The 17,473-nt window shown below is 39.8% G+C and overlaps 1 protein-coding gene across 2 annotated transcripts in view; it reads right to left on the bottom strand.

Annotated features, from left to right (window-relative positions):
• LOC114646558 (ephrin type-B receptor 1) overlaps positions 1-16,648 on the bottom strand; it is a 703,356-nt gene extending 686,708 nt beyond the window's left edge. For both annotated transcript variants that reach the window (XM_028794808.2, XM_028794809.2), the window contains exon 1: positions 16,411-16,648. In XM_028794808.2, coding sequence (XP_028650641.1) covers positions 16,411-16,468 — 58 coding nt within the window. In that variant the 5' untranslated portion in view covers positions 16,469-16,648. The remainder of the gene's footprint in view (positions 1-16,410) is intronic.
• Between the last annotated feature and the right edge of the window lie 825 nt (positions 16,649-17,473).

Below are 17,473 nucleotides of genomic sequence, written 5' to 3'. Positions count from 1 at the left end.
GTCATTTCTTAGCCTGGGCTTCACAAAGAGCATGAAGTCATTAGGGCCAGAGCTGGAAACGCATTAAAAGACAGGAAGAAAATGTATTCTCATCAGCGGAGAAGCTGTGGATTTCGGCAAGCAAGTCATGAGCAAAGCAAGACCGAGGTGCATTTATCTGCAGACAACTTCCCAGCAAGATAAAACACTTCGCTGCCTTTACATTTCTCCTTACTCCAGTCGTTTATTATTCTTTTCTTTCATTAAATACAGCAATGTGGATTCCGCTTAAATGAAAATGTAAGATTTTAGAAAAGACAAACATTGCGACAAGAACTTTAACAAGTATCATTCCATGCACATATAATTTTTCTTTTATGCTTTAATATGCTCATAAGGCATTAGCTGGTACATTTCTTTACCAATATTATAAAACGGGGTTGCCCAACTCTGATCTGGATGGCTGCAGGTTTTCCTTCCTGACACCTTCCAAATCAGTGCTCAATCTCTGCTGTTAATTGATTTCTTTTCACTTCATTTTAATTGCCTTTTTCTTTAACTGACAGCCAAACTAAAATGAGATGTGAAATGAGCTAACAGATAACCATCAAAGTTGGGGTATCAGACTCAAACCAGTTTCTTAATAAGTGGCCGATTCTTGCTATTAATTAAGCCCGTTATTTAATTCCATGGCTTGTTGCTGCTCTCATTCTGCCACAACAGACATTTCCAAAACTGCTGATTTTATTTCTGCTAAGAATAGTCGTCAATATGTTTTGTGGATCTGAGCACATTAATCAGTAAGACCCTCGTCTTTCTTTATTTTCAGATATCGTACGATAAGCACAAGTCAGCTGGTCATGTGTTGGCTTGTTTTGTAGCTCATTATTGTTTGGCTGCTAATTAAAGAAAAAAGAAACAATTAAGGGGATTTAAGTCATAAATAGAAAGTTCATTACAATTAAGGCAAAAGAAGTTAATCAGTAGCAAAAACAGGTCACTAATTAAGAAAACGGCTAGAATGAAAACCCACAGCTGTTGTGGCCTCTGCAGGATTGGAGTTGGACACCCCTGTTCTAAAACATATCACAAGGTACTTAGTGGAAATAACAATGTTAAGGTTCTAAGTATCTAGTCCAAAGGTGGCTATGTCAATACTAGTTCCACAGATAAAGGTGTGTCCCCTGTGCTTCTCTTTCATGCAAAAAGTATAAAGAATTAAATCTGTTTCCTTGTGTTCTCGTAGTATCAACATATGTAAATGTCTTTGCATATAAACAAACAAATCCTAGCTCTTTTGGGTAAATAAATGAGTATATCACATGCAGGATCATTTCCAGCTTTTTGCAGCCCTTAAGTGGTATGTCTATATTAGGGCATCCTCCGCTTTTCTCTGTGTGGGATGAACCCAGGAGCTGAGGGCCCAAGACAGTCACTTAGCTTGCTTATGAAAGAAACTAACCTTGCTAATGGACACTGTTTTAACTTTAAGGAGTTCCTTTATTAAAAGGCATTGTGTTACAGTTCTTCAATCTTTTTCTGTACAAATCCCCACAATTCTCTGCTGTCTTTTCTGGCGCTTGTGTGGTGGCGATCTGTGCCACCACCACCTGATCAAAGCACTATGATGGATTGAAGATGGGAGTCTCCACTGTCCACGAGAACAACTTCATCACATTCCTATCACGTGAAGCTTGAAAACTAAGAGGTTCGATTTAGGAACATTTATGTTAGGTACAATGACCAGTGTGGTTTGGGTAGTCTTTTGGCCTTTGAACCCCTGCACATTTTTTTTTTGTCTCATCCCAACCTTCTGTCCTTACTTTGTTTTGTTGTTACGTAATTCTTTTATATTATTGCCTAGTCTTAATTGTTTTTCTTTTCTTCTAACTTTCTCTTTGTCATTTTGTAAAGCACTTTGAGCTACATTGTTGTATGAAAATGTGCCATAGAAATAAATGTTGTTTAAGTTTTTAAGTCACTGTATACAATGCCTTGCAGAAATATTCAGCTCCTTGACCAATACTCTAATTTTGCACGAAGAGTTTGTTCTTTGTGATATTTTTATTTCAAAGCTCAGACGCTAAATTGGGCAACATGGTGTAGAGGGTAAGGATTTGGAGCTGAGGCCGCATGTTCATATCCTGCTACTGACACTGTGTGACCAAAAGCAAGTTACATCAACTGCCTGTGTTCCAATTGGAAAAACAATAGAAATGTAACCAATTGTATCTCAAATGTTGTAAGATGCCTTACGTAAAGTGCTAGCCTAATGATGTTATTATTAATTCATTTTATTGACCTTCTTAGGCAGAGTAGAGTTTTAGGGCAGCTGAAGCCTATCCCTTCAATCACTGGATGCATGCAGGAACAAACCCTATTACAGTATTGCTATTACCATATTTTTAATGTGACATTAAATATCTAGGTCTGAATACTTTTACAAGGTACTTTATATTTCATGTATTTATTCAATATGCAACATCACATGTTTTTGTTCAGGGAATGATGATTACTGTTGTCTTTATGCTGCATGTTTGCACTGATATTTAATTTCTTAGGATGTTTACCAATTCAGATTCTTTGCCTAAGTAGTTGTTATGGCAATTAAATATAGTCAAAGTCCATCCTCTCTGTCACCTATGCCAATAATATGGTAGGTCTGTTGGTAGCCACCAGAGAACATTTTCCTACAAATACTAGATTGCTACAGGAGAAATTTCCACTGGCCAAAAGAGAAGCTCTAGTCAGCATGTAATGAAGGTACAGTCATGGCCCTGTTACCAGCATTCTAAAATGTATCCATTCCCACATCTATAGTCTGAATTTACTTAATCCATTACAGGGTCATGGAGGAGCTCAATTCTATCCCATTAGGATCAGTTACAAAGCAACAACCAACCCTAAATAAGATGCCAATCCAATTTTAAGTTACAGTGTGGCCACATTAAATTATTCTTTGTTCCCTGTTTTATTTATCTGTCAGACATTCTGCAATTTGTATAGATACTATTTTGATATTATTCATGCATTATTTATTTGTTTTGAATTTCATTGAATTGAACTGTAATTATAGTACAATAATCACTCTATAATTAATCTTTGTATATGTAATAGTTTTTCTAAAAACATATTCATTGAACAATAAAAATCAGTTTCTTTCTTTCTTTCTTTCTTTCTTTCTTTCTTTCTTTCTTTCTTTCTTTCTTTCTTTCTTTCTTTCCCTTGGGTCTCATGTACAACAGCCAACCATTTCGGTGCGTTTTTATTATACCCTTCCCAGCAATTGACTCAATCACAAATTGAAGGCAATGCATGCAAAGCATTTGTGCTGGAAGTTCTAACAAAGAATCCACTTGATGGATAGAGGAAAGTAGCAATGAAGGCAAGACGACAAATGCTTAATTGGATTTCAGTAAGAATGCCTGCCGTTTCCATGCTGTTTTATTTCTGGCTGGCACGGTGGTGCAGTGGGTAATGCCTCTGCCTCACAGCTCTAGGTTTGATTTTGACTACAGGGGTCTGTCAGTATAGATACATGCACGCTGTCAGCATGGATTTCCTCCAGCCATCCAAAGGTATGCCCACTCAAATTCCCCCACTTCAGATGTTACTGTATTTTCCCCACCATAAAGCAACATCTAGTAGAAATAGCAAGATCAGCCACTTCATAATTTGGTAAAATCTATGAATTTCTATTCCTATTCCTAAAATTCATGAGAACTAACCTGAATGGTACCCTTAATTAAAAAAGCCTACTGCAGCGGGTGAGTTTTTAGAATCTGTAGTCTGTGGTGGTATGGCTGCCCAAGAAGTGCTCCAATTCTGCTCTGCTTTAAATGCTCTGGATTGCTTCAGGATCTGATTAATTTCATTTTGCAATTACATTTGACTCTGACCATTCTGCATAAAAAGGCTCTCTTGCCTGTCTAATACTACAGAAAGCCTCTGTACTGTGTGTTTGAGCTTATGTTAAGCTGTCAGCATGTCATGTAGAAAGGCCTTTTACTTAGGACTGACTAAGCATGGCAACAAGCCAAGCAATCCTTAACTTTATAATTCTTTAGCAAGAAGATAAAATTCAATTAGCTCTATTTAATGCAGACAAAAAAGGTAAAATGGTAGTAAATTTATATTTTATCGTAAAAACCTAACCACGCTACCTGTCAGAGACAGGTGATGCAATAATTTAAAAGTATGTGCTCTTTTGCTCCTCAGCGCCTATCCTCAGTACCTGCATGTGTCTGAACCTCACTTCACTGATGCCCCTTCTCTCAATCACATTCCCGTAAAGTCTGCTTCTCAGATGGTCATTATTTTTGAGGTGCCTTTCTCACCTCCTTTCCACTTTTACTCATTCTTTTTTTAAAGGCAACTTTCTCAGCATACTCCCTTTCCCTTTTCTCCTCCTTGTGTGTCTAACACTCACACTTCGTCTTTCGATCGCATCTCCCAAAGCAAACCAATGAATCAAATTGCTCTGAGGGAATGGACACACACACAAACTTACTGTTTTATTATGTGCTTAGTAGATTATTGCATATACATAAAGAGATGGTATGCACCATCTGTATTATGTGCTAGAGAGATGGCATCAGGTGTACTATGTTCTGCATTCAAGAAAAAAACATAGCAGCTCTAGATACTGTGCAGAAGAGAGCTACCAAATTAATCCTGGGACTAAAGGGCATGTCCTACTCTGACAGGCCAAGGAAATTAAACCTCATTAATATTGAGAAAATAAAGTTGTAGTAGTCATTAGGTCTTTAACAATCTCAGAGGCGTTGATAAAGCTAATCCGTCCACATTTAGTGAATTAAATAGAAAATCATGATTTTGAGAACAACAGTGGAAATTAAGAGAAGGTGTGTTTAAGGTGGAAACAATGAAGTGCCTTTTAATACAAAGGGCTGTGAGATTCTTATTTTGACATGTTTTCTTGGTCATGTAGGTGATTGAAAGACATGGAATGAATTAAAAAGAAATTCTGAAAGCCTATCCTCATTTGTTGATCTGTATAATCAGTTAAATACATCACAGCATCTTGAAAAATACTGTGAGATGCACAGACTTTAGCTGTAGGTCTAATCTACCAGCTAATATTAGAAATGGCCCATTGGTCTCCATATTTAAATCAATGCTGTAAACGTTAAATTTGCATATTCCTGTCAAAGCTGCTTGTAAGGCTCTTTGTATTTTTGTTAATTGGGGTGATTTGGTGTTACTAGGTATTTCATAATCTTTTACTCTTCTGAGTGCACCATGATGTAGCTGGTAGTCCTGCCATAATGACCAAATTATTCTATTGGCCTTAGAACAGAACTATCTCCCCAATGATAAACCTGGTGGCAGAATTTTGTTCTATTCCATGAAGATCTTAAATACCACTCTGCCTTATAATACATTGTAGGGCTGCCAGAAAAAGACTTGGCAGCCATTTAGTCAACATTGGATCGACCTCAGATTAGTTTTTACACAAGGACAGAAGGTCATATGCATAGAAACAGGTCTGAAATGTGCATGCACAACTCCATGCAAGCTTTAGGATGTATAATGAAAAACTTGCTGAAAGAGTTTAAATATATTTACCACAACTCTGAAACATCCGTAAGCAGCATTTTGGAGAAACTGGGAAATTCTGACACCTCTGATCAGGTACGGAAATGCAGCCAAACAAGCTAAATGATGACTCACGCATATAATTCATATCACTGAGCCGTTATTATAATGTGTGTTGATGTGACAAACATATTAAACCTTAAAAGAGATGAATATGATGTATACACTATATTTGAGTGCCCTTTTAAGGGGGCCAATCCTAAGGTGACCAGAATATTTTGGGCCAATTCGGGGACATGGGGGGGGGGGGGGTAGAATCTACAGATCACGAGTAGGGACTCTAAACACTACAGAGTACAAAGCAAAAGCTTATCATGTGATTTCTCGCCAAAGTTGCAGGATGAGGTAAAGCATAACCTTCATCAAAACACCGCGCACGCGCGCCAAGTTCAGATTATCGTGGTGATGAGATACATTCAAAAAAGTGAACCAGCTGGAAGCAGGGATGAAATCTTAAACCGGGGACAAAACGGGGACATGTTGCTGAGTGGAGACAGTTGTCCGAAAAAGGGGACTGTCCCCGGAAAACTGGGACGGATGGTCACCTTACCAATCCTGCATATTTGCTCTGAACAACTATTTTTGTTTATTCATGAGTTTTCATGAGTTTATATCGGGTCCATGTTGACACTTCTCAGGGAACTTGCACTCCATCATGCTCATTGTGCTGGAAGCCTCTAACTGACAGACAAGGCGCCACATTCAGTTTTCATATGGTGTGGGTGTACATACATAATTTTTGCCAACATAAAAAGGCAGTTTGCAGCAGTGTCTAGTTTTCCTAAAATTTACTGACTTACAATATATATGACTATACACTATACAATATACAATGACTATACAATATATATATATATGGTTATTTCAGGATGGCATCTGAGTGATGGTTTGAAGTGCATTCATGTATACAAGATTATTGTGATTTATAAAAAGTATATTACATAGAAATGTGAGTTTGCCAGGTTTTACAGATTAAGGGGACCTACAGTAGCTGTTTGTGTTAATCACAAGCAGTTACATTCCATTAATGAACAAGTGATCCGTGATGCTAAGATGAGAATGGCAAACGTCATGGCTTGATAACCTGAATCAAACCATAATTCATTTTTTTGTGGCAAAGTTGCTTTTACAGGCATGATCGTGTTGTATGTTGTGGCTAGCTTATTGTGAAGGTAACTTCCTGGACTCTCTGTGTTTCATATGGCCTGTTCTATTCATCGTAACAGCAATCACATCATTACACATGCCAGGTAACAGTGGCTATCCACCGAGACACTGATGCCTTTGTGCTTTCTCCAACCCCAGAACACAGAGGAGAGGCACTACAATATGGCAATGCTCTAGAACGCTAGTTGTGGAACACTGCATATGATTCAATGTATCAGGAAGGAGGCTGCTGTACCAGCCAATGAAGTTCTTCAGCATCATGATTACATGTATGAGGTTGATTTGTATGGTCCATATATGGTTATTTCAGGATGGCAGCTGAGCGATGGTTTGAGGTGCATTCATGTATATAAGATTATTGTGATTTATAAAGAGTATTTACATAGAAATGTGAGTTTGCCAGGTTGTACAATTTGAATTTTTTGGTGTACACATTTTGCTCTTTTTTTTTTTTGGAAATAATCCTAACTCATCCCAACTGACAAGTGTGTTGGGAGGCAGCAGTGCTTCATTACATGCCAACCAGTGGTTATTTTGCCAAAATCATGATAGCCACACAAAAAGGAAAAGTTGCCCAAAAAAGCTTCATGAGTAAAAATTACTGTCATTTACGCATTACTGTTCAAGCATTTAATTTCTCCAGTATAATATGTCAGATATATGTTTTCAATGAAAAGTCCAAGTTAAATAAACAGAATGACTGATTGATTGACTTATTCATTCATTGAAAGCTGTTACCGTTCATTCTCTCTTGATTGATCAACTGATTTGTTGGTTGGTAAGTTGAATGTGTGCTATCCTTATTGATTGATTGATTGATTAATTGATTGATTGGGAGTATGACTGGTTGCATGCTTGCTCTCTTGGTTGATCAACTAATTGGTTATTGGTAAGCTGAACGTTTGCTGCCATGATTGATTAATTAGTTGCTTGCTTGGTTGGTTGGTTGGTTGGTTGGTTGGCTGGATGTATGACTGTTTGCATGCATGCTCTCTTGATTGATCAACTGATTTGTTGGTTTGTATGCTAAATGTATGCTGTCCTGATTGATTGATTGATTGATGTATGACTGCTTACATGTTTACTCTCTTGATTGGTTGGTTGGTAAGTTGAATGTGTGCTGTTCTGATTGATTGATACCTGCAAGCAGGTTATCTGACAGTTTTCTCTCGACCTTTCTGATCACACTTATACCCTAATCCCAAATGAAGAGCCGGGCTAAGATAAATACATATTCTGGCAGTCCAAGATAACATTTCATTTCATTTGGCAAGGAGGTTTTTTTCTCTAAACAGCAAAGATGTTTTCTCTACTAGAGGAATTAAAAAAGCAAAGTAAGAAAATAAATATGCACTTCACATCAAAAAGGTTGTGCGTTCCTGCAGTCCATTAAATGCAAAGCTTGTTTAATAAAAGGCAGAAAACGAAGTGGAATCGCCTCATTGATATGCTGCAAATACTGAATGATTACTGCACACAGTGCATTATATTGGGAGCGAGGTGAAAGAATGAGAGCTTTTATTTTTTCACTACAACTAATACATATCTCAGAAGACTAACATTAGAGTGCAAACAGCTCCAGTGGCATTACCTGCTGATTTGAATGTGCAAAAACGAGAAAGCGTTCCCTAGGAAGCCGCTCATTATACCTGATTTCCCTTATTAAGGAGTCCCAGCTGCACTGACAAATTAATTCTCCTCCATTAACACCTGAAAGAGGCACCTCTCTTGCCGTATAAATGTGCGAGCAGCACCCAAACAATCGAGCTAATCTGATGACAAAATCCACTTTGTCTTACAGTTTCAACATCTGCAAGGTTAACGGGGAGCACTTGTGCAGATTCTCATCTATCGAAACATCTGCATGCTTAAACACAGAGAACGGCACGGCCCATTGATTATAATGTATTCCGGCAGTCCGGGGGAGAAGTAGCGGCACAGGAAATTGCCGGGAATCATTTACCTGCTGATGCACAACTGTTTGCTGTACTTTTTATTTATTTTTTTCACGGCCGCAGCGCACGTACAATCGTCGCCCCCTCCCCTTCTCTTGCCTAATCAGGTCCTCAAAAGCCACCGGCCTCGTACGCTCATTCCGCGCGTTGCGGCTGAGAGAAACGAAATGAGATTTTTGGAGCTGCGAGGAGAGAAAGTCAATACGACGCAGATACCGCGCGTGTCTGGCTTACAAATCCGTCTACGGACACTTTGGGGAAACAGTCTTTTGGCTCATCTTGATTCCTCCTCTACTTTAGTTTAGATGCACTTAAAACAAATACAAAAACGGAAAGACAGCTTGAACACTTCTTGTACTTTGCCGCAACAGCCGCACTTCTGATTCTGGGCAGGCTATTCTTCACACCCTCACGCAACGGACTCTTCAGTCAGATTCATGTCTCACGCCAGGTTTTCATCTGTGTGGAGTTTGCGCATATTCAACTGGTGTTTGCGTTTTCCTCGTAAAAATGTAGGTGTCTGATTAAGTGATGGCACGAATGTGTGTTGGGCCCTAAATGGACCGGCATCCCCACCCAGCGTTGGCTTCTGCTTTACCGGGATGTCGCCGCGCCGGTAACGGCTTTCAGATATAACCTTTAACTAAACTAATCGGAGTTGGGGTTATTATGTAAAAATCCAAAGTTGTGTTTTCTATTTAAAACCGAATATCTGTGCTCCAATCTAGGACTGCGATAAATTTGCCTATTTCTTTGTAGATACCGATGTATTTGGTTTAAAGTCATTCGCGCACCCTTTGCACAACACGTTTCGAGGTTTTGCTTGACTTGTTTTATTTTTAGACCCCATCCTCAATAATTACTCAGTATAAATGAAGATCATCCAATCCCGATGCAACGCTCAGTTTTCATTTTCTGCATTTGGTCTCTGGAAGCCCAACAGAATAGCCTCCAAAAAAAATCATCAAGAGGTTTCTGATGCAACTGACTTCACACCTTCTTACTATTCAGCCCCCGTGTTTGGGAGTGCTGTTACTTCCTTCAAAGATAGGAAGACTGATAGCGTCATAACCTGAGTCAGCAGACTCGCCTCTGTCGTTTGGATGAGCTTCGATTTTAAAAATCATTTAGACCTCCATACCACTGGCTGACAGAATCTGTCGAACAAGATATGATTTTATATTGATTAGGCTAATAATATGTACGTTGTGGGGTACATTTAAAAATCCATATCTATCTGGATTTTTAAAAGTTGTCTTTAATAAAAGTATAATGAAGCTCAATCAGTGTAACATTTCATCACATCATCGAATCTACAAAACATGAATATTAGGTTCTTTGATAAATTCTGAGGATGTGTGGGTGTATGTGCGTTTGTGCCCTGCATGGGCCGTGAATCCTCTGCGGGGCTCCAGAAAGAATGGATGGATGTTTACTTATATAATACCGCCCACAAATGTCGTACCAGACTAATCTGCTGTAAAATTCACTATGATTATCCATCTGATATCTTCCGGTTTCTCTTTTATTTCCAGTGTAACATACCAAGTGAAACTATCTCAGTGGCAGTGGTTTGAAGACAAGATGAACCCCATAACGGGACTCCAATATATCGCAGATCACGCTTTCTAATTACAAACCAGTGCAGTGACAGAGACTGGTGTAACGTACATAGAAATATTACTGCGTGTAGCAAATAGATGGTGCCTGGATCAGGAAGTGAACCCCTCTGGTGATGTGAGCCTGCAACACCACTCATGTCCATTACATCTGCTTACACAACAGTCCATGTCAGAGTAGCCAGACGGTAGAGTACGCGTTTAAAAATACTGGTTCTTTAATGGCACTTTGCAGGTCTTAACTGGGTTGTATGGTTCGTCGTTGAACTATTGATTGACAAAACACCATGAACGGGGTTCTTTGTATATGAAGTAAAAATAATAATTCTTTGCATTTATATAGCGATTTTCTCACTACTCAAAGCGCTCAGCAATTGCAGGTTAAGGGCCTTGCTCAAGGGCCCAACAGAGCAGAGTCCCTATTGGCATTTACGGGATTCGAACTGGCAACCTTCCGATTGCCAGTGCAGATCGCTAGCCTCAGAAGTTGCTTATTTGTGCTTTGTACGTAGGAAAAAAAAAAAACCCTGAAACTTTTAATGTTTGGTAGGCTACCAGCTGGACACTAACATATTGACAAAACCTGAACTTAGCCTGTGTTATGCAGCAAGAGTATTTTTAAAAACAGTAACCCAATGCTTTTTCACAAATCTGGTACCATCTGTTCATACTGTATAGGCCTGTAACAGATCTAAGTGAGAGTCCTTCTAGAACCTTCAGGTTGATAGCTCTTTCGGGAGCCAAAAATGCCTGGCATCGGTGGTTCTTCACTCTAGCAGCTTTTTTTTTTAAAGCGTACAGGTACTTTACAGCCCCGCGCCTGAACGTTCCTCTTGTGAAGAGATTTCTGTCCGGGTATTCGGTTTTCTATGACGCGTTGGTCAAGTTAATTAGCAAGTCCAAAATGTGAGGTCAGGGGTCCTGTCCAATCTTGGACCCTGGGCTGCCCTTGCCCTGAGGGTCCGGTCACTTACCTGAAGTGGACAAAGCGGGTTTGAAAATGTTACGAGGTGAGACGAGGAAATGCTTAATTAGATTTGCAGAATATGAAATCTGTTTATGAAACACAAGTGCAAGTAATAATTCCTGGAATTATTTTCATTTAAATAAGATGTATAAACTAATTATACATAATTATTTCAAGGACAGTAGCGCTGGAATGTTGAAATTATTATAGCTGAGAAAAGCTTCAGATCGCAAATTAATACTCAAGAAACTGCAACAAGTCCTTTCACCATAACCGTTCTTGGCTTAAAAGAACCCGTGTGATATAAACCTTCAAAGGAAACCATCACTAATGACTTATTTCAAATACGCCAAAGCTTTAGCTTAATTGTGAAGTAGGAAGCCAGTTCGGGAGAAGCACGGCAATCAAAAGAATCGAGCATATATGTATTTGTGTGCGGGGGAGGATGCGAGTGTTTTGAAGCCAGGCAGTTGGCTGTGACAGTTTTTGCTCCAGCCGGTTCCACTGTTATTTTCGAGTGATAACATGCAGTAATTGATTAACCTCGTATAGAAACAACATGCACCATCCTTCTTGGTATACATGTATGAATTTATGTGTAGACGTAGGCGTTAATAAAAAAAGTGTATGTATTCGGTATAAAATACATATGATTATATATATATGTGTATATTGTAAACTGTATATTATATATATATATATAGGTTTGCACATATAAATCCAGTTCGTGCTCTTTAGGTGTCCTAGCGTCGAGGAACTAGCGTTGAAGGGCTACAATACATAGTCTCACTGACGCTGGCAAGTGCTCTGTATGACAGCTTTTTTATAACCAATTTTAAAGTGAAGTTATTCACAAAACATTATATAATATTTTACAATAAAAATGAATTGTGTGTAGATGCGCTCTCTCTCGGCCCCCCTGACCTTTAACTACGATTGGGTAAAAAGCAGCGCCGCCTCAGCTGACTGCTTTGATCCATCAGAAATGCCTATCTGGAGAAGTTTTAAGTTCGAATTATGACATGAAGATAAGATGATCAAATCAGAGAAGAACTCGTCAGGGCCAATCCAGAAGAAAACATTGTGTGGAGCCCCATGTCATTAATATTGTTCGGATAGGCCACGGCTTCAAGCGACTGTGAAAAGTTGGTTATCAAAAACCAGTGATGGACGAAATGTGATCTGTAGGAAACGGAGCTGATTGATTCTATGGTTGGGTCTGTTAGTATCGTGATATATGACGCAGGCCTTATTAGTTGTTCATTACTGTTAGGACAACAAACGCAGCAATATTATATTGAAATGTTAAGGGGGTGTTAAGGGGGTGTGCAGTCCTTTTAAAGTTGCCAGATCGATAAGTAAAGTGGCCGAATGAGCAAAAGAAAGGTTATGTGTGCATGAATGTGCATTTCTGACGTGGATGATTGGGTTTGGTTATCACAGTATAATCTTTGTAATGTGTTTTTATGCTTAGAAAATAATAGGTTCCAAAATGATTCACATTAAAGGACGTTATTTTTCCAATAATTACCGATTTCCACTTCATGCTGTTTGCTTAATAAGATTAAGCGCTGATAAGTAAAAAGAGAAGTTGCGATGAGTGAACTTCCATTTGCAGACCCAGATTCCGCCTCCGCACGCCCTTAGCTTGGTGGCAGTAATGTTGATGGGCCTAGTGAGGATGAAAAGGATCACTTGAAAATGGGTGAAAATTAATGAGTGCTTAATTCTTGTCATGTGGGCACGAATCTGCACCAGCTAACCTTTCTGATTAGCGGTGTCGCGCTTTCCTTGCTCGACACCGTACTGGGCGGCCGAGCGGTCACTCGCAGCTTAGGGCAGGACGCGTGGGCAGCTGCGGGCGGCTCGCATGACTCTACGAGTGAAGGTCAGTCGAAGAAATGAATGAAGTGCCCGCACTCAGTTTATCTACCTCGCCGAAATCTATCAAGAGACAGCAAAAATAGACGTGGGCGAGGAACGACCTGTTCGATTCAAGTTCCATTAGACAAAAAGAACTATAGAAATACCGCTTGGTCACGTATTACTTCCCTCTTCTAATTTTATACACTGAATTGTCCTTCACTTTCTTTAAAAGTCAAAATGTTGGTGTTACATCAACAATGATTAGTTAACCAATAATCCTATCACTTTCTGTATAAGAATAATCACGATGGATTGAAGTTATTGATTCATTTGGAAGATAATATCCTAGAACTACGTGAATGTTTGTCTTTGTGGGTATTTTACCAGTGATCCTGAACTGTATGCCACACTAACTACTGTATTCAAATATACAGGGTATGGAAAAAGAATGACTTGAACACTTGTATTGTCCATGCGTGTGTTCATTTTTAAATCCGCTCGTTACCATTACAAAGTCATGATGAGATGAGGGCGCTTTCATGCACAACACAGCAATTTGAGTCAACAACCAAACCCAACCCGTTAGTCTTAAGGATATTGAAGAAAAATCTGCGTATGCACCAGGCGAACATTCCAACTCCACGCAGCCGCAATTCGAACCCTGCGCCCTAAAGCTAAGGTAGCGGCGGAAATATGTTTAATGCAATGTAATACAACGTGCGTGGATATATTTCACATCTTAGAAAGCATACACACGCATCTTGAAGTCTGGACGCGTGCCTGCTTCGCATTAAGTACAGCTTATAAAATACAAAAGAAGGAAAATGTGGAGGTAACAGTTTTTAGTTAAATATTTTAGCGTGAAGAATGAAGAAGCCGAGTCGTAGAGTGAGGCGCAGATTGTAACTGTGGCTGTGTGATCCAGTTTCAGTTACTTGCATTCAAGTTACTCTCTATTTCAATGGAAAAAAGGACTTTAGCAATTATTTTAGCCTAAATGGAGACTCCCGCAGCAAAATGCAGACTCGTACTTCAGACAAAGGAAACCGTGAAACGTGCATAGTTGCTTTGAGAATAGAGGATTTCAGGCAGAGAAAACGAGAGCTCTGTGTGCGGAGCAGCAATTGTCAGGGGCCAAGCAAAGGCAGCCAAGCTATTCAGTTGATGGCGAGGAGGGTTACACTGTTTTTAACGCGCTAAACCTCCCCTACATAAAGCCGCATGAAGGCTGTCAGATTAAACCGGAGTTGCCGCAGTTGAACAATAACCACCGCGGCTAGAAATAAGCCGATTTCACTTAGAAAGAAGAATGGAACGCCAGCAGGAGAGAGAAAAATACAAGTAACATAAGCATATTACTCGTATACATTCACATTGTTCTTTATCTATAGATCGGAGAGCGTGTTTTTAAGCGCTGGTACTCTTTATTCCTCGAAAACAGACTGCTAATTGTGCTTAGACATTTTGGAGAAGGTGTTCTGCCTCCAGACGCATGCCTCGCACCGAAATGCGACAATCTAAACCCTGGAGCTTTAACACTTTTACACTTACGTTACCCGACTTACTTTGGGCTGGCATCCTATAAGTGTATAACAGTATAAATGTAAATGGTGTTGAGAAACAGAAACCTTAAAGCAGAAAGCGTCAATGCGAGGGCCAGTGTCACTGTGGATTTGGGGAACATAAACTTTACTCAAACACGCTTTCTTTCCTTTTCTCCCCATCCTTTCAAAAGGAGTCTTTTTCCATTCTCCTGATGTTTTTGACAGGTCAGCAGGGTGCTAGAATTCTCTTTCGCTGAGATGTGGACTCTTTGTTCCTCCAACAGGCAACCTTGCAATCAACATATGGTTTACATAGATGTGACAAATTGTTGCCCGGCTTTGCCTGTCGGTTGGCCCAACCCCCACCTACAAATAAATCATTTTCTAGGGTTAGTAAAACTCCAAAGATGAGAAAGAGATAAGAATGGAAGCGCACATTTAGTACGTATAATGAGCAAACCCAGATTACAGGCGGACGTTCTCAGAAATCTATAATGCGAGGAATGCCTGTAGGCGTACCTGGCATCTGAATACACTTCGAAATTACAATCAAGCAAAACTCCCACAGAACCTTAATGACGACGTGAGAAGATCTTTTGAACTGAGTAGGCTAACCCACATAATGTAACCAGAAATCAGAGTGCAATGTATTGTTTTGACATTATGCACACGTCTTCTTGTGCTGTGGTGTGTGTGATCTATCGTTTTCCTAGATGACTCCAACGTATTACACGCGTGGAACGGTATTTAAGGTTCGGTCACGTCACTCTAATAAAAAGAGTGTGGCTAAAGTGTAGTTTGCGAGGATGGGTAGATGGCGCAGAAGCCTAATAATATTGTGACGCGGTCGTGTGGTGCGGAATACAAATTGTCAGAGTCGGAGCGAAGTGGAAGCAGAGTTTGACAGTTCTTGGCTAACGGTGTGCTTGTTTCCAGCAGTCAGTTTCGAGACCCCAGGTACACTCCGTATAGAGAAAATATCAATTCAGATCCGCACTGATTAAATCTTTTTTATTATATCCGCCTACTAACACACACCCACACACGCGCACTCTCACGCATGCACACGTACCCACAGCAACCTAAGGCGCTCCAACAAATGATGCGATTCATTGCTGCAGCCCCCAATGCACCTGATCAGCAGCACACATGCAGGTTTCAGTGGCTTCCCCTCTCGTCCAGACCCTAGAAACTATTATGATTCTTTTGATCCAAAACCCTAGACCATGAACGCATAATGGGTCTCTGGTTCATTTTTAGGAGAAGAGGGTGTTTCTTTGCGGTTGGGGAGGAGTCGGAGTCTACCTATCTGTAATAAATAAATAATTACTCTGGCAACATGTAGAAGAATCCATCGGCTTGCATCTCTCAGGACCCGATGGTTAAAAATTCTGTCCTATTTTCACAGATACACTGCATTGCAGTTTCAAAAGGCAATTCAAAAACCACGTAACACAACTATCCAGGAGACCATGAAAATCAATTATGTTAGAATTATATATTTGTTCATAGGAGCAATCATTTCAGCTAATACACACACAGATGGAACATGCCGGAGTGCTTTACTACCCAAAAACGTGCCAAGACGCGCTCCACTCGAACCCTTTCAAGCTCAGATGAAATACTGATGGCAGGCGCGCGTCTCATCTTTTTAGATTAAATAAAAATGAAACTAAATTAAGTGCAAAAATTACCTTCCACGGCAGTAACTGTAGAGATCAAACATAAAACTATAAGCAAATCCACTGTCATGGCAAACTTGTGCGTTTTTTTCTTGTCTTCTTTCCTCCTTTATTCGCAGATAAACCAATCCTACTGTCGTTAGAAAATGATACGATATTCCAGTTTTGTGCGCGCTTCCTTTAACGGTCTTGTATTTTGTGTCACATTGCAAGCAGTATAGTAAGTAGTAAGCGAGAACAGCTCTGGACAGTAAGAATGGAAGTGGGGTGGGGGGGGGGGGGGGGGTGCGTTGGGGGAGGGGTAGCGATTGAGAAGCCCCTTGCATCTTTTTTTTTCTCCTAACACCTTCCGTCCAATCATAGGAAACATTCGGCACACGTTTAACCAATCAGCGAGGAGCACCTCCTCCTGCTCGCATTGTTAGTCTTGAACAAAAAACTTTTCGCTTGGCCTGTGTGAGCTGGGGCTTCGTTCCGGAGAAGTGAAAGAGCTCCGACCAGCGTCGTGATACCAGAATCGCAAGTTGCCTGCGCAAAGATCAGGGAACCTGAACTGACAGATCGCACCGGAGCCGTGAAAGAGCTCAGTCAGCCGGAGAAGCGAGGGCTGCAAGCAACGAATCTCCTTCGTATGTTTAAATTCAAAAGCGTGGCAGTGTTGCATAAAAGTAAATTTACCACTGCTTAGCACAACTTTCCAGTTCAATCCGAATTAAAACCTTTTTGTATATCTAATGCTTTTCATTGTGATAACTTTTGCAGAGTTTTAAAAGAGAAAGAGAAAATGACAGTTTGTTTTTTTTAAATGTGTTTATATCGCTTTTTGTTGTAATAATTCATTGTTTTATGTGATGATCGCAAAACATCCCAGAGAAACAATGAATAATATGCTAAATTACTCTGTCGCAGCTAAGTCTGAGCAATGGTAATACAACACAGTGAAATGATGTTCACTTCCTTATGAAAGAAAATAACAATAATAATAATAATGATTAAGGGGGGTTAAGTCCATAGGCCTTGATTTGAATATTAGCCTGTTTAATCTGTGCTGAGTTGACTTTTTCTGCTAACCCCA

Source organism: Erpetoichthys calabaricus, chromosome 2 (genome assembly GCF_900747795.2).
Source record: "Erpetoichthys calabaricus chromosome 2, fErpCal1.3, whole genome shotgun sequence".
Classification (NCBI taxonomy): Eukaryota; Metazoa; Chordata; class Cladistia; order Polypteriformes; family Polypteridae; genus Erpetoichthys; species Erpetoichthys calabaricus.
Note: the sequence above shows the minus strand (reverse complement) of the source record. Positions and strands in the feature narration are given on the sequence as shown.